The sequence below is a fragment of the Papio anubis genome, chromosome 3 (genome assembly GCF_008728515.1).
Source record: "Papio anubis isolate 15944 chromosome 3, Panubis1.0, whole genome shotgun sequence".
Taxonomy (NCBI): Eukaryota; Metazoa; Chordata; class Mammalia; order Primates; family Cercopithecidae; genus Papio; species Papio anubis.
This window is the reverse complement of record NC_044978.1, coordinates 183,058,229-183,080,130: the sequence shown is the minus strand read 5'-3', so window position 1 is coordinate 183,080,130 and position 21,902 is coordinate 183,058,229. Positions and strand designations below refer to the sequence as shown.

At 46.3% G+C, this 21,902-nt stretch overlaps 1 protein-coding gene across 8 annotated transcripts in view; it reads left to right on the top strand.

The window, feature by feature from the left end:
• Positions 1 to 21,902, top strand: part of NSD2 (nuclear receptor binding SET domain protein 2) — a 113,385-nt gene that overhangs the window by 51,655 nt on the left and 39,828 nt on the right. For 6 of the 8 annotated variants that reach the window (XM_031664786.1, XM_031664788.1, XM_031664787.1 and 3 more), the window contains 4 exons: positions 10,734 to 10,878; positions 15,082 to 15,200; positions 18,353 to 18,434; positions 19,559 to 19,683. In XM_031664786.1, coding sequence (XP_031520646.1) covers positions 10,734 to 10,878; positions 15,082 to 15,200; positions 18,353 to 18,434; positions 19,559 to 19,683 — 471 coding nt within the window. Of the gene's footprint in view, positions 1 to 10,733; positions 10,879 to 15,081; positions 15,201 to 18,352; positions 18,435 to 19,558; positions 21,760 to 21,902 lie in introns of those variants that run through there. The other 2 variants (XM_031664793.1, XM_031664790.1) reach the window with 2 other exon arrangements.

Below are 21,902 nucleotides of genomic sequence, written 5' to 3'. Positions count from 1 at the left end.
CCTGTAATCTCAGCTACTCAGGAGGCTGAGGCAGGAGAATCACTTGAATTGGGAGGCAGAGGCCATAGTGAGCTGAAATCATGCTACTGCACTCCAGCCTGGGTAATCCATAGGGCTTTTCTCAGGAATGCAAGGGTGGTCTGATGTTAGAAAGCTATTATTGTGACTTACTGTGTAATGCTCATCTCCATAGAGGGAGAAAAGGCATTTGATAAAATTCATTGCTTTTTTTATTAAGTAAACACCCCGTATTTATGGGGTATATGTGATATTTTGGTGCATGTGTTAAAGTTCATTGCTTTTTCTCCTTGGGAGAGGCTGAGGTGGGAGGATTGCTTGAGCCCAGGAGTTTTGAGGTTACAGTGAGCTGTGATTGTGCCACAGCTTTCCAGCTTAGGTGACAGAGTGAGAGACTGTCTCATAAAAAGAAAAGAAAGGCTGAGTGTGGCGGCTCACACCTGTAATCCCAGCACTTTGGGAGGGTGAAGTAGGAGGATTGCTTGAGCCCAGGAGTTTGAGACCAGCCTGGGCAACATGAAACCCTGTCTCTAAAAAAAAATTTTTTTTTAAATTAGGCAGGTATGATGGCATGTACATGTAGTCCCAGGTACTTGGGAGGTTGAGGCAAGAGCTTGAGTCCAGAAGTTTAAGGCTGTGGTGGCTAGTCTGGGCCACAGAGTGAGACCCTGTCTTAAACAAAAAAATTACTGCTTATTGATAAAAGGTTAGTAAACCAGGAATAAAAGGGAACTTCCTAAATCTGTTGAAGGATATGTATCAGAAGCTTTCATCGAGGATATTACTGATGAAACTTTAGAAGCATTCTCTTTAGGCCAGACATGGTGGCTCATGCCTGTAATCCCAGCACTTTGGGAGGCTGAGGTGGGTCGATCACCTGAGATCAGGAATTCAAGAACAGCCTGGACAACATGGTGAAACCCCGTCTCTACCAAAATTATAAAAACTAAGCTGGGTGTGGTGGCGGGCACCTGTAGTTCCAGCTACTTGGGAGGCTGAGACAGGAGAATCGTTTGAACCCAAGAGGTGGAGGTTGCAGTGAGCCAAGATCGTGCCACTGCACTCCAGCCTGGCGACAGAGCAAGACTCTGTCTCAAAGAAAAAAAAAAGCATTCTCTTTAAAGTCATAAACGAGGGCCAGGTACAATGGCTCACACCTGTAATCCCAGCATTTCAGGAGGCCGAGATGGGTGGATCACTGAAGGTCAGGAGTTCGAGACCAGCATGGCCAACGTGGTGAAACCCCATCTCTACTAAAAATACAAAATTTTGCCAGTTGTGGTGGCGAGTGCCTGTAATCCCAGCTACTCAAGAGATTCAGAAAGGAGAATCGGTTGAACCTGGGAGGCGGAGGTTGCAGTGAGCCCAAATCATGCCACTGCACTCCAGCCTGGGCGACACAGTAAGACTCTGTCTCAAAAAAAAAAAAAAAAAATGGGGATTACGCCTGTAATCCCAACACTTTGGAGGCCGAGGTGGGCAGATTACTTGAGGTCAGAAGTTCAAGACCAGCCTGGCCAACATGGTGAAACCCCATCTCTACTAGAAATAAAAAATAATTAGCCAGGTGTGGTGATGCGCGCCTGTAATCCCAACTAATCAGGAGGCCGAGGCAGGAGAATTGCTGGAACGTGGAGGCAGAGGTTGCAGTGAGCTGAGATCACGCTACTGCACTGCAGCCTGGACAATAGAATGAGTCTTCGTCTCTAAGAAAATGCTAGCCAATATTATAAAGGAATAAATAAAGCTGCTGTTGTTTACAGAAGTCTATGTAGAAAACTCAAGAGAATGTACAGAAAATCTTTTAGAATTAATAGAGTTCACCAAAATTGGTGGATATAAAATTAACATACAAGTGCAGCATCAAAGAGGAAATGTAATGTTAAAAAAGATACTATTGATAATAGAAACAAAAATGTCAGGTACTGTGGAATCAGTATTATGAAATATGCATGTAACTTTAGAGAAAAATAACATATTTTAGCAGACCCCAATAAAGATATATTTATATATGGGAAGATTCAAGCTTCTGAAGTTGTCAATTCTCCCTTTAACAATCTATAAATTCAGTATAATTCTAATAAAACTTCCAACAGGAATTTCTTTGCCCTTTGTAAGTGGATGCTCATGTGGTCACATTTGAAGAGAGGCTTGGCCTAAGGACTTGCTCTACCAGATTCAAGAAGTTCTGTTATTTAAAATAACAGTATTTGGCTAGGTGCAGTAGCTTACACCTGTAATCACAGCAGTTTGGGAGGCTGAGGCGTGCACATCACCGGAGGTCAGGAGTTCGAGACTAGCCTGGCCAACATGATGAAACCCCGTCTCTACTAAAAATATAAAAATTAATTGGGTGTGGTGGCAGGTGCCTGTAATCCTAGCTACTTGGGAGGCTGAGGCAGGAGAATTGCTTGAACCTGATAGGCAGAGGTTGCGGTGAACTGGGATTGTGCCATTGTACTCCAGCCTGAGTGACAGAGCAAGACTCTGTCTCATAAAAAACAAAATAGCAGTATTCACGCAGGGCAGTCATATGGTCCAAGATGGGGCCCACAACAGGCTCCTGAGCATGTGGACATGGATGGGAAAGGGCTGCAGACCAGCTGGGTGGGATGTCTGCACTGGACATGGTGCTTGGACCACTGGTGGTTTATGAACTTGGCCAGCATGGGAGAGGAGCTTTGTCACCATGGGAGAGGGAAGGATTTCTTAAACAAGCCAAACTGATAACAGGCCATAAAGGAACTGTGTAAACATGAAAATCTAAGCCAGGCGTGGTAGCTCACACCTGTACTCCCAGTACTTTGGGAGACTAAAGCAGGAGGATTGCTTGAGCCACTGCACCACTTCAGCCTGAGTGACAGAGACCCTGGCTCAGAAAAAGAAAAAATTCTTATGTGTCAAGGACACCATGAACACAGTGAAAGGACAAATTCTGTAAAGAGCCGAAACAATTCTGAAGGAGAAGGGCAAATTTCTTGGAGAGCCAGTAAGTGCATCAAGAGATGCTGCTTAACTGTGGCCATGCCCAGGGAGCTGTATGTTATGATCCTGGTGGGGTGGTCCTTCTCAGTCATCAGGTGAGCAGTCATCAAATTCAGAACAGCCAGGGATTGAGAAGATGAGCAACAGTGGGAACAGAGAAGAGTGGGACTCCTCGTACAATGCTGGTGAAACATCATTTATTACACCTGTTTTGAGAGAAATTTGGCAATATCTAGTGAAATTGAAGATGTGCTTTTTTTCTCGTACAGTTTTACTCCTATTTACCCTAGAGTAATTTTGCCCTTGCACCCAAAGAGAGACCACAGTGTCCAAAACCAAAAAGTTACCAAGTGACAGACTATGGTGTGTTCCTACGGTGTAACTACACATCAGTTAAAGTGAACTCATTGGATGTCAAAGAAGAAACAAATTGCTGAAGGGTATGCACATTCTATCACTTGTGTAAAGTTTGAAAAGGGCCACATACTCATAATTGAGTTTAACCTATCTCTTTCTCTGCGTCCATCCAAAAAGTGTAAGTGGGCAGCTGTGAAGGTGTTTGCCTCTCTCCAGGAGCCAAGAGGTCTACCCAGGGAGGAGCCATTAACACCTCGTGGAGTAACTGTGGTCATTGTTGGATATAAAATGATACAAAGCAGGCCAGGTGCAAGGTGGGAGGATCACTTGAGGCCAGGAGTTTGAGACCAGCCTGGACAACATAGCAAGATCTTATCTCTACCAAAACTAAACTAAAATAAAATGGTATAAAGCACTCAGCAATGTGTGGACAGCCACCGTTTCAGGCATGTTGGGGGAGGGTGCAGTGGCAAGCTCTGAATGGACACCTCAGTGTTTGACAGCTAGGCCTGCACAGGGTTGGTGAGGTGCTGTATGTTCTTGGGCCCTGAGGCTGTGTCGGGTGGGAACCACCCCGTCAGCCACTCTGGCATGTTGCTCGGCTGTGTCTCCACAACCTGTTCACTAGTTTGGAATTGTGAAAAAAAGTGGTTACCTGAGAAAGCCACTGTCCAAAGACCACCTTATTGGCTTTTTGGGACCCAAGTTGATCTCAGGTGGTCCTTCTAGTGCTAAGAAATGTGCCAAAAACGAAAGTCTGGATTGGCACTGTACTAAAAGTAATATAAAACCAAACTGAAGGTGTACAGTTAAAATTGAGTTCTGGGCAGGGTGCAGTGGCTCACACCTGTAATTCCAGCACCTTGGGAGGCCGAGGACGGCAGGCTGCTTGAGGTTGGTAGTTCGAGAACAGCCTGGGCAATACAGTGAGCCTCCCATCTCTACAAAAAAACAAGAAAATTAACGGGGCATGATGGTGCACACCTGTAGTCTCAGCTACTCAGGAGGCCCAGGCAGGAGGACCACTTGAGCCTGGAAGGTCAAGGCTGCAGTGAGCCATCATTGTGCCACTGCATCCCAGTTTGGATGACAGAGCGAGACCCTGTCAAAGCAAAAACTACAAAAAATGGAGCTCTGTGTTAATGTCCAGCACTGCCCTGCCCACCCCTGGTCACTGATGGAAGGCCCGTGGGGCCTCCCTTCCCTCCACTGGACTCTGGCTGGGTGGTTTTGAGGAATTTTCTATTAGAAAAGCAGTGACTATTAGGATGCTCTTTATAACTGTTCTGTAATAAGCAATTCTAAACTTGAGGAAGCTCCTCCCTGCTTCCATCTGTAACCTAGGTCTTTCTACATTGTTTTTTCTTTTTTGGGAGCGCTGGTGCACACAAGGATGGTTTTTGTTGGGTTGTCAGTTAACCAGGGGCCATCCCTTGAGATACAGAGTCAGGTGGAGCTTCCCTGCTGTTTCCTGGACCTTCCTTTTCTAGGGTCCCTAGATGGAAGGCTGACTTCAGGACTTTTTGTTGCTACTTGCTGACTCTTTAGAAGTCATTTTCTTTTTCTTTTTTTTTTTTTTGAGATGGAGTTTTGCTTTGTCGCCTAGGCTGGAGTGTGAAGGAGCCACCTTGGCCCGCTACAACCTCCTCCTCCCGGGTTCAAGCGATTCTCCTGTCTCAGCCTCCTGAGTTGCTGGGACCATAGGCACACGCCACCACGTCCGGCTAATTTTCGTATTTTTAGTAGAGATGGGGTTTCACTATGTTGGCCAGGCTGGTCTTGAACTCCTGACCTCAGGTGATCCACCCGCCTTGGCCTCCCAAAATCCTGGGATTACAGGTGTGAGCCACTGCACCCAGCCTAGAGGTCACTTTCTAGCTTTGTTTCTCCCTACTAGTGAAGAAATGTACTTCTTTACATATATATAAAGATTTTTTGTTTTTGTTTTTGAGACAGGGTCTTACTCTGTCGCCCAGGCTGGAGTGCAGTGGAGCAATCATGGCTCGCCACAGCCTTGACCTCCCTAGGCTCAAGTGATTTTCCCACCTCAGCCACCCTAGTAGCTGGGACTAGAGCCATGTGCCACCACGCCTGGCTAACTTCTATTTTTTTTTTTTTTTTTTTGAGACGGAGTCTCACTGTGTCTCCCAGGCTGGAGTGCAGTGGCGCGATCTCGGCTCACTGCAAGCTCCGCCCCCCGGGTTCACGCCATTCTCCCGCCTCAGCCTCCCAAGTAGCTGGGACTACAGGCGCCCGCTACAGCGCCCGGCTAGTTTTTGTATTTTTAGTAGAGACGGGGTTTCACCATGTTAGCCAGGATAGTCTCGATCTCCTGACCTTGTGATCTACCCGCCTCGGCCTCCCAAAGTGCTGGGATTACAGGCTTGAGCCACCGCGCCCGGCCCTAACTTCTATTTTTTATAGGGATGAGGTCTCGCTGTGTTGCCCAATCTGGACTCGAACTCCTGGCCTCAACCTGAAGTGATCCTCCTACCTCAGCCTCCCACAGTGCTGGGATTACAGGCATGAGCCAGTGTTCCTGGCTGGCTCCAGTATAAGCAGCATTTTCACTAGCAGGCTTTTTTCGCCTGATTTTTTTTTTTTTTTTGAGACGTAGTCTTGTAATGTCGTCAGGCTGGAGTGCAGTGGCATGATCTCAGCTTACTGCACCCTCCGCCTCCCAGGTTCAAACAATTCTCTTGCCTTAGCCTCCCAAGTAGCTGGGATTACAGGTGCCTGCCACCACGCCCAGCTAATTTTTGTATTTTTAGTAGAGACAGGGTTTCACCATGTTGGCCAGGCTGGTCTCAAACTCCTAACCTCGTGATCTGCCCGCCTTGGCCTCCCAAAGTGCTGGGATTACAGGTGTGAGCCACTGTGCCTGGTTTGGCTTGAATTTTTAATTTTTTTTTTTTTTAATTTTTGAGACAGAGTCTCACTCTGTTGCCCAGGCTGGATTGCAGTGGCACAATCACAGCTCACTGCAACCTCCGCCTTCCAGATTCAAGCGATCCTCCCCTGTCAGCCTCCCTAGTAGCTGGGACTACTGGCATGCGCCACCACACCCAGCTAATTGTTGTATTTTTAGTAGAGACGGGGTTTCACCATGTTGGCTAGGCTGGTCTCAAACGCCTGACCTCAGGTGATTTGCCCACCTCGGCCTCCATAAGGGCTGGGATTACAGGCGTGAGCCACTGCAGCAGCCTGAGTTTTTAATTTTTAAAGCCTTTTCTACCTTTCCTGGTCCTAGTTTTTATACATCCATTGGAGTGGAACCAGTGCTTTATGTCTCAGTTCTTTGTACATGCCTTGGTATTAGTTCTATCTATTGTTGCATAACAAGTTACCTCAAAATTTAGTGGCTTAAAACAACAGCGTGCATTTATTGTCTCAGTTTCTGTGGGCCAGGAATTTGGCAACCGCTTAGCTTAGTGGTTCTGCCTCAGGGTCTCTTGAAGTTGCATTTAAGATGTTACCTGGGGCTACATCATCCTAAGGCTTGACTGATGCTGGAGGGTCCGCTTCCAGGGTACCTCCCCTCACTCATGCTGCTGGCAGGAGGCCTCGGTTCTTCACCGTGTGGCCCTCTCCATAGGGCTGCTGGCGTGTCCTCAGAACTTGATGGGGGCTGGCTTTCTCCAGAGCAAGTGATCCAAAAAAGAGCAAGGTGGATATCTTTTATGCTCTACACTTGGAGTCATATGCAACCATTTCTGCACTGTGATATTGATTACGCTGTAAGCAGTAGTGGGGGCTTGAGCTCCAGGAGGCAGGGCTCACGGAGGGGTGGGGGGTTGTCTTGGAGGATGGATACCTAAACATTCTTCACTGAAGCCTGAAAGCAAAAGGAAACTCTAAAAAATGTTGGGGGGAGCACAGTGCAGTGCCTCATGCCTGTAATCCCAGCACTTTGGGAGGCCATGGCGGTCAGATCACTTGAGGTCAGGAGTTCAAGACCAGCCTGGCCCACATGGTGAAACCCCTGTCTCTACTAAAAATACAAAAATTAGCCAGGTGTGGTGGCACATGCCTATAATCCCAGCTACTCAGGAGGCTAAGGTGGGAGAATCACTTGAACCCAGGAGGCAGAGGTTGCAGTGAGCTGAGATCACGTCATTGTACTCCAATCTGGGCCACAGTGAGACTCTGTCTTTTAAAAAAAAAAAAAAAAAAAAAAAGACGTGTAGGGAGCAGGTGGGATGAAGGATGAAGGAGGGGAATGTGATCTGAAGACTGTGATTTGTAGAGTCTCCAATTATATTGGCAATGTTTTAGTCAGCTGTGGGATTGTGGAAATTTGGTTTTCCATGTTTTTTGGTATGTTTTAAATTTTTGTTTATTTTTGAGACAGAATCTTACTCTGTTTCCCAGGCTGGAATGCAGTGGCGCAATCGTAGGTCACTGCAGCCCTGAACTCCTAGGCTGCAGTGATGCTTCCACCTCCACTTCCCAAGTAGCTGTGACTATAGGCACTTGCCACCATACCCAGCCAATTTAAAAATAATTTTTTTTTTTTTTTTTTAACATGACCTTGCTCTGTTGCCTAGGCTGGTCTCAAACTCCTGGCCTCAAGTGATCTTCCCACTTAGGCCTCCCAAAATGTTGGGATTATAGGCATGAGCCACTGTGTCCAGCTTGTTTTTGATATGTTAAGAATAATGAAGTGGTGACTATTGAGTGCTTACCACATGTCAGATACTTGCCAGTATGTTATTGTACAAAAGTATATTTAGTACTCCTCAGAATGACCTTAAAAGGTAGATATAAATTATCTCTGCTTTATAGCTGGCTAACCTGAGCTTAAAGTTGTAAGGTTTCAGTGAGATGATGCAGTCAGGAAGTAGAATTGGGACCTGACCCTAATTGTGTGTGTGAGCGTGCACTTTTATGTTTTCAGAACTCGTAACCATCATACCATACGGTTTCATTGTGAAGCTGGGAGACTTTAATGAGGAGTCATTGCTCTGTTAACCTAAAATGATGATGATACTTTCCTGGCTTCCCTACAGAAGCTGTCTGTGGTGGCTGTCTTGTGAGGCGGGGTGATTGCAGGGTGCTTGTGACTCTGCTTTGATGAAGCAGTAAAGGACACTGTTACGATTCATCCTGACTGGGGGCTCTGGAGTCATGGTGGGTGATGGGGTGCTAGGGGCAGAGGTGGGTGGAAGGGCAGCAGGCCTATGAAGGAATGTACTGTGTTTGAGGAGATGAGAGGCAGGTGTGCTGTGGATCCGAAGCCCTGTGCAGAAACTTTCGCTGGTTGAAGAGCTGAGGCCCTTGGAGCTTGAAGAGTTGGGCATGGGTGGGCTCATGGAGTGGGTCATGGCAGCAATCAGGGCAGGGCCTGCTGGGTTGGGAGGGATGTGGCAGGAGTAGGCATACGCAGGGCTGGGGACAGGGACCCCACAGGGAACACTGGTGGAGTGCTGGAGGTCAGAGCCAGACCCGGAACTTCAGAAGGTGCCCTTGAGGTGGGAGGTCCCAGGCAATTAGGCTGGGGGTGTCTGCAGGTTTTCTAGAGAGGTGGGTGGGCATTGGTGGATGTTGGTGTCCAGGCCAGGGTGAGGACAGGAGGGAGTGGAGCCCATGACTCATCCAGGCAACAGGAGGGCAGATGGTGGGGCCATAGGAGGCTATAAGAAGCCATCTGTGGTGACTATCTTGTGAGGAGGGGTTTGGGTTTGGGGGCAGAGGTTACCTGTATTGGCTGGGCAGGTGGTAGGTCCAGGTGGTGATGGTAACCAGCCAACACTAACCTGATGGTTCCTTAGCACTGCCAGGTGGAGTGTTACTGCCCCATTTCACAGAGTGGAGGCAGAGACAGTGCCTTCACTCGCCAGAGTCCACGGAACTACCTAGTAGAGGAGCCAGCGTAAGAGCCGGGTCTGGCCCTGGAGCATGCTGGTTGGTACCGAGCCAGTCAGCAGACTGTTTCCAAAGGGCTGGTGAGCAGTGAGGGCTCTGTTCTGACTGCTCAGCTCTGCTGTTGTGGCAGGAAGACAGCCATGGGCAGCATGGGAACAAATGTGTGGGGCTGAGATCCATAAAACATTGTGGACACTGTTGTTTGAATTTCCTGTAATTTTTGTGTCATGAAATATTATGACATTTTTCAGACATTGAAGAGAAGCAGGTGGTGGGTTACACCTGGCTGGCAGGCATTAGTGTGTCAGCCCTGTGCCCTGCTCTCAATATCCGTGGCTCTCGGACTTGGGGACACATTAGCAACCCCTGGGAAATCTTTAAATCACTGAGGCCAGACCTGCCGGATTGGGTTGATCTTGGGTGGGACCTAAGCACCATGGGATTTCAAACCCCCAGGTTATTACCAGGTGCAGCCAAGGCCCCAGGATCAGACTTCAGTGTGTCTGCGGATCATCCTGGAGACCCTGTAAAAGTACAGATTCCTGGTAGGCAGGTTGGGGTGGGGCCTGGGAGTCTGCATTTCTAGTATGCTCTGGGTATTGATGCTGGCAGCCCTCGTGTGGCTGGCGAGTAGGGAAGCCTCGTCTCTTGGCTGTGCAAGGTTGTCTCCGTGTGCTGACCTGGGCTGTGACAGAAGCCAGCTTGCACTCCTTGGTGTGTGCCTTCACCCCTGTCCAGGGCCTGTATGTGAAAGACGAGAGTGGGTGCTGCCCAGTGAGGATGCTGAGCTGAGCCCACCTCCATGCTCAGGGGCGGCATTCGTTCCTGTGGCACTGGCTCTACAGCTAATTTTTCAGGGATGCCTAGAGGCTGGGTCTTAAGTTAGTGGTTTTGGAAAAGTATGTATATATTTTTGTCATGTATCGTTTCCAGCATTTACAGAAGTAGAATTGAATTGTTTTCACTGGCACTGTTCTCATGTATGAGTTTTTAGTGAGTCACAGCATCAGTTAAGCACTACTTTTCTTTCTCTTTTTTTTTTTTTTTTTTTTTTTGAGGCAGAGTCTCGCTCTGTACCCCAGGCTGGAGTGCAGTGGCGCGATCTCAGCTCACTGCAACCTCCGCCTCCTGGGTTTACGCCATTCTCCTGCCTCAGCCTCCCGATTAGCTGGGACTACAGGCCTCGCCACCACGGCCAGCTAATTTTTTGTATTTTTTTTAGTAGAGACGGGGTTTCACTGTGTTAGCCAGGATGGTCTCGATCTCCTGACCTCGTGATCCGCCCGCCTCGGCCTCCCAGAGTGATGGGATTACAGGCGTGAGCCACTGCGCCCGGCCCAGTTAAGCACTACTTTTCTTTGAAGCTTTTATGGACCTAGTTCCATGATGTGGGAATAAAAATGCGACACACTAAGTTCTAAAGGGCCGTGCATTTAATTTCATGCAAAACAAAACCCAGTGAGTTTTACGGATTTAACTTCTCATTGCACCTTCTCCCATGCCCACAGGTGGTGACTGAGCACCCAGATGCTTCAGGTGAGGAGATTGAAGAGCTGCTCAGGTCACAGTGGAGTCTGCTGAGTGAGAAGCAGAGAGCGCGCTACAACACCAAGTTTGCCCTGGTGGCCTCTGTCCAGGCTGAAGAAGACTCTGGTAAACATAGCATCATGCTGGTGTCCTCCGCTTGGGTTGATGTGTGTAGTGTAGCAAACTGAGCTCTGGTCTTGGAACTGTAGGGAAGTGTGTCCACTCTCCCCATTTCTGACCCATGGGGTTTGGACCAGCGGTCCAAGTGCGTGTGGCCACAGTAAAAACAGCCTCTGCCGTCTGCGTTTCCTGGCTTATGAGAGCTATTCTGTGTGGTCCCGACTGGCCTGTGGCTCCCTTGCTCTCCTGCTCAAGTTGAGCAGCCACTGTGGTCACTGCTGCTGATGGGGCTGTGTGAGAGAGGACAGAAGAAGGAAGGGGAGGGAAGGTTGTCTCTTGGATTCCAGGCTTACATGATGTGGTAGCGTCAGCCTTCAGGCCTGTGACTTCCGAGGAGGCAGCACTTCCCATGCTTCTGAGAGCGACCCTCCTGGTTTCGGCTATAGTCTGCACCTTACAGGGGCCTGGAGTGTGGGCAGCTCCTGGCCTGTTTGCCCGAGAGCTCATAGCGCAAGAAGGGTGACTGGACTGACCTTGAATTCAGGTGTCCTTTGGTCCTTCCTAGGCCTTCGGCTTAGAAAACAGAAAGTGCTACTTTGCCTTGGGCAGAGCTGACACTGTAAGATTTGAAGATGTGTAACAATGGTTAGATTCGTGATATGTGTGTGCTTGGACACAAATTGTGGAAGACTGATATTTGAATGTAAAAATAAGTGACATATCTAGGTATCAATGGAAAATACCAAAGTACTGTATCTCTGAAGATTCATCATTGAGGAGCTCTGGAGAGACCAAACATAAAGTGTTTCAAGACTCACCTAAAAGAAAGTCGGAGCCCAGAAGCGATAGGGTCTGGTCACATGTGCTGCTGTCACCTTTCTCTTTGTCAGATGTTTTCCTCTTGATTTAGGTGTTTCTAGATCTCTTCATCAACTATCTCATTAATCTTGAATTTTGTTCAGTTTGCTCAGTGTTCATTGCAAATACTGTAATTTAGAATGGCAAGGATATTTAGGACTTGTATATTTTCTTGAAAAGAAAGTATTCCTCACTCTATCAATACGCTAAATTTAGAGACATGTTCCCTTTAAATGACTGGCTTATGTAAAAATGAGCCAGCTCTTCCTGAAGCCAGATTCAGCTTACCCTCGAAGTGTAAGCATAAATTTGATGGTGTTATATTTTGCTGAGTGCTTAGTGGATAGAAGTGACAGGTGAGTTTCTGCCCACAGTGTGTGTCAGGTGTGTGCAGGTTCTTGGGTGCCCTTTAATCCTGACTCTCAGGTGACCCTGGTGCTAACAACTAAGATGGCACACCACATCTTTGTCACGCGCCCATGGCCTCAGTGTTAGAAATCTACACAGATGTCTGGGCACGGTGGCTCATACCTGGAATCCCAGCACTTTGGGAGGCCAAGGTGGGTGGATCACTTAAGGCCAGGAATCCAAGACCAGCCTGGCCCACATGGTGAAACCCCATCTCTACTGAAAATACAAAAAAATTAGCCAGGCGTGGTGGCGCATATCTGTAATCCCAGGTACTCGGGAGGCTGAAGCATGAGAATCTCTTGAACCCGGGAGGCAGAGGTTGCAGTGAGGCAAGATCACGCCACTGCACTCCAGCCTGGGCGACAGAGCAAGACTCAGTCTCAAAAAAAAAAAATCCAGCCAGGCACAGTGGCTCGTGCCTGTAATCCCAGCACTTTGGGTGGCCGAGGTGGGCGGATCACCTGAGGTTGGGAGTCCGAGACCAGGCTGACCAGCATGGATAAACCCCATCTCTACTAAAAATACAAAATTAGCCGGGTGTGCTGGCACATGCCTGTAATCCCAGCTACTTGGGAGGCTGAGACAGGAGAATTGCTTGAACCTGGGAGGTGGAGATTGCAGTGAGCCGAGATCGTGCCATTGGATTCCAGCCTGGACAACAAGAGCGAAACTCCATCTCAAAAAAAAAAACAAAAAACCCCGAAAATCCATATAGATGGATTGTTGCTTATTTCTGTGAGAAATGGCTGCTGCTGCCTCATCCTGGATGAATGGAGAGGTGCTTAGGAGGTACTGTGTCAAGGACCTCGCCTGTGGGAAACCAGAGGTGCGGGGCTGGCGTTGTGCTCATGAACAGGTGTTCTGAAGGCAGACCTGCCTGAAGGGGTCCTCGAGAGTTTGGCTGACTGTGCCATATGGTGCCTATGCTTGGCAGTGGCTGAGCAGGTCCTGCTGCCGACCATTCCACGAGCTTCTTCCTCAGGCCGCCTTTACGCCAGCCTGCAGCAGTGTGGCCAAGAGTGGAGCTTTCATGAGGGCTGCTTACCTGACCCCCATCACGCCAGGCTGGAACTGCAGCTGGTAAGGGCCCCCATGCTCTGGCTGCTGACTCTTCTTTTGCATTGGCCTAGACCCGAGGTGAGGCTCTGTGAAAGCATTGGCACCAGGGCATGGACACTTACTTGTAAGTCTAACTGAGGCCTTGCTGGACCCTGTGGAGCTGAGCACTCTTTTGCTGGTGTCTTCTGTCCCAACAGTAGTGAGGCTTGAGGGTGACAGTGTCCTTCAGAGCAACAGTGTCCTTCTGCTAGATGTTTTATGAAGAGTCCATTAATAAAAACCCTGAACCTGTCTGTAAAGCAGTCATGCAAATGAAAATATTGGATTTATATTTAAAATCAACATTGGCATGTTGAAATTAATCATCTGTCTAGAATTTGCACTCTTATTTCACACCTTACTGTCTTAGGTCAGTGTTGTTTGGATGCCTTAGGTCTTGGATTAGCGGCTATTCCTGGGAACACCTAGCACATGGCACAGTTGAGCAAACATGGAGTTAATTTGCATATATAAATGTAGTGTTACTACTTAACATGGTTCTTTAAGGAAATGTTTAAAAAGTAGCAAGTGGTTTTTTTTTTTAAAGTTCAACTTAAATTCCACAAGTCTTTGAATGTTAGTAAGGAAAAGATTTTTTTTTTTTTTTTTTTTTTTTAAGACAGAGTTTCATTCTTATTGCCTAGGCTGGAGTGCAATGGCACGATCTTGGCTCACTGCAACCTCCACCTCCTGGGTTCAAGTGATTCTTCTGCCTCAGCCTCCCGAGTAGCTGAGATTACAGGCATGTGCCACCATGCCCGGCTAATTTTGTATTTTTAGTAGAAACGGGGTTTCTCCATGTTGGTCAGGCTGGTCTCGAACTCCTGACCTCAGGTGGTCCACCCACCTCGGCCTCCCAAAGTGCTGGGATTACAGGCATGAGCCACCCCACCTGGCCCGATGGCTCACACTTATAATCACAACACTTTCAGAGGCTGAGGTGGGATGATCACTTGAAGCCAGGAGTTCAAGACCAATCTGGGCAACATAGTGAGATCCTGTCTCTATCTTTAAATAAATAAATATAAAAGTAATAAAAAAGAAAGTTCTGGAAGTCTTTTAGGGTAAGGTGAGTCACTAATTGGACAAAAATATATTGCATACTTGCTGTGTGCTCAGGTTTGTTTACAAAGGTTCAGATAAGCAGTTTTGTAGATAAAATGTAAGTCTGATATTTGAAAACTATTTATTACACCCCTGTCCTGGGCACTGTGGTAGCCTTGGGGGGATTGCTGAATAAGAAAAGCAATCCTGTCCAGGTGCAGTGGCTCATACCTGTAATCCTAGCACTTTGGGAGGCCGAGGTGGGCGGATCACGAGATCAAGAGATCGAGACCATCCTGGACAATATGGGGAAACCCCCTCTCTACTAAAAATACAAAAATTTGCTGGGTGTGGTAGTATGCGCCTGTTGTCCCAGCTACTCGGGAGGCTGAGGCAGGAGAATCGCTTGAACCCGGGAAGGGGAGGTGGCAGTGAACTGAGATCACGCCACTGCATTCCAGCCTGGGGAACACAGCAGGACACCATCTTTTAAAAAAAAAAAAAAAAGAAAAGCAATCCTTGGAATCCTTGGCCAGGCAGGATGGCTCATGCTTATAATTCTGGCGCTTTGGGAGGCCAAAGTGAGCTGAATGTAATCTCTAAGGTTAGATACAGTCGCCAGTTTTTTTGTTGTAAAGAGATTTGATCTGTAAGACATAAGCCCTGGAAATCAGCAGGGTTACAGGAAACACATCACGCTGGATCTATATGTTGAATGCCCTGGGTATGTTCTCACAGTGCTTCGAAGGCAGCTTTTGGAGTGGTTTTCATCTACGTTTTCCCCATCCCCCATTCCAGGTAACGTAAATGGGAAAAAAAGAAACCACACAAAGAGGACACAGGACCCTACAGAAGATGTTGAAGTTGAGGACACACCCAGGAAAAGACTCAGGACAGACAAGCACAGTCTTCGGAAGGTAATTGTGTTCCAGGTTTGCCCGACCTGTCAGTGTGTATGCTGCGGGACTCTTGGTGCCACTTTTTCCCTGCATGGGAGCACACACGAAATGCAGGTGGCGGTACACTCACCTCCTCCCAGGCTGGTATTCAGCAGAAGGCTTGCATTGCTCACAGAACCCCATTGAGAAAGGCTGCTTAAGAAAGCAAGTTCTTACCCGCCAGGGGTGTTATCACAGAAACTGATGATATGTTGCTTTCCAAGAAAACAGACATCCAAATGCTTTGAGTAATACTTGTTTTTTAGATTGGACAAAATTGTCATTAAAAATGACCTCTTCGGCCAGGTGTGGTGGCTCACGTCTGTAATCCCAGCACTTTGGGAGGCCGAGGCAGGTGGATTGCTTGAGGTCAGGAGTTCAAGACCAGCCTGGCCAACATGGCGACACGCCGTCTCTACTAAAAATACAAAAAATTAGCCGGGCGTGGTGGCATGTGCCTGTAATGCCAGCTACTCAGGAGGCTGAGGCAGGAGAATCACTTGAACCTGACAGGCAGAGGTTGCTGTGAGCTGAGATCACGCCACTGCACTCCAGCCTGGGCGACACAGCAAGGTTGTGTCTCAAAAAAACAAAACCCCAAACACCATAACCTCTCTATAGGGCTTATTATTCAGGATGTAAGTAATGAACTGGCATGAACGTCCATTAAGGATATGTGTTACATGTCAGTAAAAAAGTCAACAATTCATTAAAGGCAATGAACCTAGATTTTATAGACTCATTTTAGTTCATTAGTAATTCATGTTGTTGTTTACTGAATGGGAATACTAAACAGCTGTGCAGGAAAAGGGCAGCATAGCTACAAAGCCAGCCCCTGATCCTTGTGCTCCTCACTTACTGCCAGCGTGTGTCCAGGGGCACAGTTTGCCTGGTGCCTGCAGGGGAGTGAGACCAACCAAGCAGGCCCTGGGTTATCCTGTCTAGCATATGGTGCCATGCATGTAGAAGACGTGAGCCCTTTTCCGTGTATGAAGTAGTGCCATTCGTTTCAGCTGTCTCAGATGTCCGTCCAGTTAACTTTTTCATGAACTGAGACTTTAATTAGACTTAGTACTTTGCATTTCTATTTTATTTGATAATAGTTCTGGCTGGGTGTGGTGGCTCACCCCTGTAATCCCAGCACTTTGGGAGGCTGAGGCAGGTGGATCACCTGAGGTCAGGAGTTTGAGACCAGTCTGGCCAACATGGTGAAACCCCATCTCTACTAAAAATACAAAAATTAGCCAGGTGTGGTTGCACATGCCTGTAATCTCAGCTACTCAGGAGGCTGAGGCAGGAAAATCACTTGAACCTGGGAGGCGGAGGTTGCAGTGAGCGGAGATCGCGCCACTGCACTCTAGCCTGGGTGACAGAAGGAGACTCTGTCTCAAAAAAAAAAGTTCTGACAGAGTAGTTGTATATTTGTGATTTTGAGTAAAGCTTCATTCTGTCTTTCACTGATCTAAATAAAATGTTCTTTTTATTTCAAAGAATGGAAAATAAATCTCACATTGCTAAGGTGTAAATATGTGGGCACCATATCATTCATCTTATTTCTTTAAACTCGTATTTATAGTTGAGAGGAGCAGGCAGGCCCTGCCCCATTTTTCTGGCCAACAGAACATTCTTCTGGGGCACCTGCCATCAGGTGAGGTTGTTGAGCGAGCAAGTGTTCAGCAGTAAGCTAGGTCAGATTCACCTGTAGTCACTAAGGTTTATAGTTACCAGGAAGCGTGCACTTAATATTTGCTCTGGTCGCCTAAGTTTTTTGTTTTTTTTGAGAGCGAGTCTCACTTTGTCACCCAGGCTGGAGTGCAGTGGTGCAATCTCAGCTCACTGCAACCTCCGCCTCCTGGATTCAAGTGCTTCTCCTGCCTCAGCCTCCCGAGTAGCTGGGATTACAGGTGCGTGCCACCATGTCCAGCTAATTTTTTTGTATTTTTAGTAGAGATGGGGTTTCACCATGTTGGCCAGGCTGGTCTCAAAATCCTGACCTCAAGTAATCCACCCACCTCCGCCTCCCAAAGTGCTGGGATTATAGGTGTGAGCCACTGTGGCTGACCAGGTTACCTTCTATTAAAGTAGCCCTTTGCTGGCAATCATACTGAAACTGATTGCTTTGAAATATTTGTGTAAATAGTATACCTAAAAAATATGTGACCCTGGAAACTCAAAATACTAAAATTCACATTAAGTGGCTAGTAATGTTTTATTAGCTACTATCTCAGGAGATAGCACATGATAAAAAGAAGTAGTGGTGTCTCTTCAGATTTGGGTTTATAAACCTGATCCAAACCACATATGACACCCAATGTGCACTGAGCACTTCTGACATGCTGGGCACCGTCTCAAGTGCATTCTCCTGTCACCTTGTGCATGATCCTCTGGACTCCACACCACTGCATCCTGTCTTACCAGCTCTGGTTCCAGGCAGGTGGGTGAGATTGGGTATGAGTGCAGGAGTGGCAAGTCGTTCCCTGGGCAGCACTGCTCTAGTGCTCTGGGGACAGGGCATTTTTCAGCCACACCCTTCAGAATCTCGGCCCTCGATAAAAGCTTCATGATCATTTCTCCCTTTTTTTGCTTTTCTCAGTTGTGACATATTTTACTGATGATCCTTGTTCATTAGGTGTATCGGGAGTTTGTCTAAAAATTGGAAATCCTCAGTGTAGTGATACTAGTAATGTTGGTCCTGACTTAGCAGGGCTGAGTCTAACTTGATTGGGCACCTCTTGAATGGAAGGATCAGTTTTTCTCATGTTCATGCTCTGCTCTGGGTTCAGTGGAGAGTCTAGGTGCATGTTAAATACGACTTGTATCAGGTGTCTTAACCACATGACTGCAGCAGGTCTTGGCGTGGCCCCACCCACCTCGCCCTCCTGACAGATGCGAGAGCGGGAGGTGCGAAGAAAGAATCAGTCCAGATTGTGAAAAAAAGTCTGAGATTGGGCAACCACGGATGACTTGTGTGTGGAACACATTTCCAAAGGAAGAAGTTTCTGCCACGAAACTTTTCAGCAACCTGTGTTCATTCACATGAGGAGATTTTTTCCTTTCTTTTCCTTTTGTTGTTCTTTTTCTTTTTTTTCTTTTTTTCCTTTTTTTTTTTTTTTTTTTTTTTTAAATAATAGAGAGACACAGTCACTGACAAAACGGCCAGAACAAGCTCTTACAAGGCCATGGAGGCAGCCTCCTCGCTCAAGAGCCAGGCAGGTAATGTGGTCAGCGCCCTTTCCTTCTTGGCTTCTGGGTGCCCAGGCTGGGCTGGGTGGGTGGGTTGAGAGTGTGAAAGGGGAAGGCCGGGGCTGGTGAAGGGGAACAGGCCAGGGGAGGAATCCACAATTAAGCTAGGAGTGAAAAAGAAGGAAGGGAGGTTCTCTTGCAGTTGAAAAATAAACTGTTTTAATGTGTATGCTGTTTTGAAGGGTTTGGCTAAATTTTATTGAAGTTACTTTTTACTTGGCTCTATTATTTTCAGTTTGAAATTTTACTAGAAAAGTGATTTCAACCAGAAGTTTTCAGGTTTCTTGATGGTGCCAGTTGCTACTGTAGATTCTGTCACCCTTCAGTACCCTGACCCTCTGCATGTAAGCTAACAGTAAGGGCTCATTATATTTCACATGCTAAAGAAACTAGCTTAAAACATATATGAAAAATAACTGCCAAAAAATAAGAGGGGAAATTACACTTCCTTTTACCTTTTAGGTATCTTTTTGAAATACCTGTTTGATCCCTTATTGAAGAAGTCATACCTTCTCCAACTCTTAATTAAAAGGAAAACAAAACCTTGGGGGAGGAGAGTGAGGGGGGATTGGAAATGGCTCTGTTTTTCTTGTTTTGCATGAGGTGCTGGACTGGCTTTTAAAAATCGGTTAAACAGACTTTTTTTTTTTTTTTTTTAAACATTTGTGAGCAATTGGACATTTGAACACTAGCTGATGATATAAGAGCATTATTACTTTTAAGCATGAGAGTAGTGTGGTTATATGTAAGACTTTAGGTTTAGAGATTTGTGCTAAACTTTTTATAGATGAAATGATATGTCTGAGATTTCCTTCAGAATAACCTGGCAGGGGGACATGGAACCAGATATGGATAGAGCCGTGCTGGCCCCAGGTTGATGTTTTTGGGGGCCAAGTAGTGAGGACATGGGGTTCATTGTACAGTTTGTCTGCTTTTGTTTATGTTCAGATTTTTTCCATGATAAAAAGCCAGAAGGACAAAGGAATTCAGAAGATTCATCTTTAGAACTTCACTTATTTGAGGGGTAATTTTAAAGCAGTAAAAAGATTAAGGGTTTATGATTTGAAACTTTACAAACCAAAATTATTTTACAGCAACGAAAAATCTGTCTGATGCATGCAAACCACTGAAGAAGCGAAATCGGGCTTCCACGGCAGCATCTTCAGCTCTTGGGTTTAGCAAAAGTTCATCTCCTTCTGCATCCTTAACTGAGAATGAGGTAAAATAATAATAATAACAGTAACCATGGCATTGGTATGAAGGCCATTTAGCTGCCCACGCTGCAGTGTGAGTAACGCTCAGACTTCATAAGTACAGCATTGGTGCTCACTGCCAGTGCAGATGCTTTAGGGCCTCATGGCTATCTCACATTCATGAAATGGACAAACAGTGCACTATGTTAGTTTGAGCACTTTTTATACACACGCACACAGTGTGTACATGTACAGGTATACTTCAGTCTTGATGCAGTTTCATAGTTCTTAAAATCTGTCTTAAGAATGTTGTGTTCTGTGTAGCCCTCACACTGTAAGAGTTCACATGGAAGTAAGTCTGCGTTGGTTCTGAAAGGGCACAGTGTCAGTTGAGCTGACATACTGAGTGGGGTGGAGGGCGACTCACACACCACACCTGATTCCTGTTGCTTCCAGACCTAGGCTCATGGAGGAAGCCAAAGATTTCTTTGTTCTCATGCATTTCATGGCTTTGATCCTTTAAATTCTGGCACATTTTTAGTTACTTGAGTGTTGAGGTGAGTCAGAACTACCACTGTAATATGACTCCTGTGTTCTGGACTTGCAAAGTATATGATAGCAAAATAAAGCCATTTGAGACTGCTGCCTGCCATCATTGTAACATGACACTTAGACTTTATTATCAAACCTAAAATTTTTGCTGTTGCCAAAAACAAAACAAATAGCCACAGAATGTAGGTGTGACACTTTTTTGTTCAGAGGTAGTTTTGGTTTCCTGATTTTTAGGGATTACCTTCATAGAGCTTTGGAGTTTTAATTTCTTGTTATTTGGTTCTCCGTGATGCTGATTTTCTCATTGTAGACATGGGTCCTGTTTTTGTCATATTTATGAGGGGATGATAACCGGGGGCCCTTTTGGAACAGGGTAGTGAGGCAAGGGCTGGACAGGCCCCTTACTCGTGCTGAGTCAGAAGGCGGCACTTCTGACCAGGTCCCTGCTGTGGTCCCCAGGAAGGATGGGGTGTGCCTCAGTTGTTTCCACTCGTTAGAGGAGGGTAGGCCTTCCAGTGCAGGAAGGTCAGGGACCTGGGCAGCCTGTGCGGGCCTCAGAGAGCTCTGCGGCTTGCCGCTCTGAATCCTTCGTGGTGGTGCAGATAGCGACCACTCCTCCGAGTGGGATTTTCTGCAGTGACTCAAACCAACTCAGTAGTGGCTGAGACCTGCTCATGGATGGTGGGACTGGGGCTGGTTTACAGTTTGATACATGTAGATAACTAAGCATTTGTGACGCTGGGACACACTGGAGAAAATGCAGTAAGAATTATTAACTGAAACATCTAGGAGCTTACTGAAATATGGAAAGGCAAATTTTATACAAATTATTTTTCCTTTCTTTCCGTCCAAGTTCAGGTTAAAATCCTAGAAAATTAAATGAAAGGTCATTTACAGTTCCAAAGAAGAATATTAAACATTTTTCACTGAAGTTGAGATTTTTGCTTTAAACAACATTTTTAATGAGTTTTTCTGTTATCATAATTTTGGTCCAGTTATTCACTTGAGTTGTTGCTTATGCTGTTGTCAGGTACAATAGAGAGAACATGGAGCCTGCTGGAATCTTGTCTGTTATTCCTAATCCTAAGTCATGTATATCAAAGACTTTGATTCAGAGTCATGCATGAGGCTAGTGCAGCAGGGGTTGAGGCCTGCCCATGAGTCAGGGGAGCTCAGTCTCCCTGGCCTAGGCAGTTGTTCTGACCTTGAGAAGACTTAGATGAAGTATTTTATCATCATTAGACTTAACTTTTAATTCTTTAGAATGTCAGAAGTTGATAGGCTGTTAAATACATTTATATAATACGTTAAATATGTGAAATCAATGCACCTTCCTACATTTTGAAGGTGATGCATAGATCCCATAGTGTGCATCATGTTCCTTATATGAAAACATTTAAATTACTGGGTCTTTTCCATTAAGCTACTTTTGTATGGCTTAGATAAATCTTCCATTAGTGTTCATTTTTATAGAATTATGCTGTTAAAACAACTTTAGGTGAACAAATAAACTTGTCTGTTATGTATTAATGCGACTGAGCTACAGTAAATGTTTGTGATGTTTCCAATACTGAATGCCTGTTAGCATATGAGGCAAAGTGTAGTGTTATAAAAAACACTCTGTTGACTGCTGGGCCCGATTCTGATGTGAGTTAGGTGACCATGAGAATTGCTGTTTGAGGTCCACACTGAC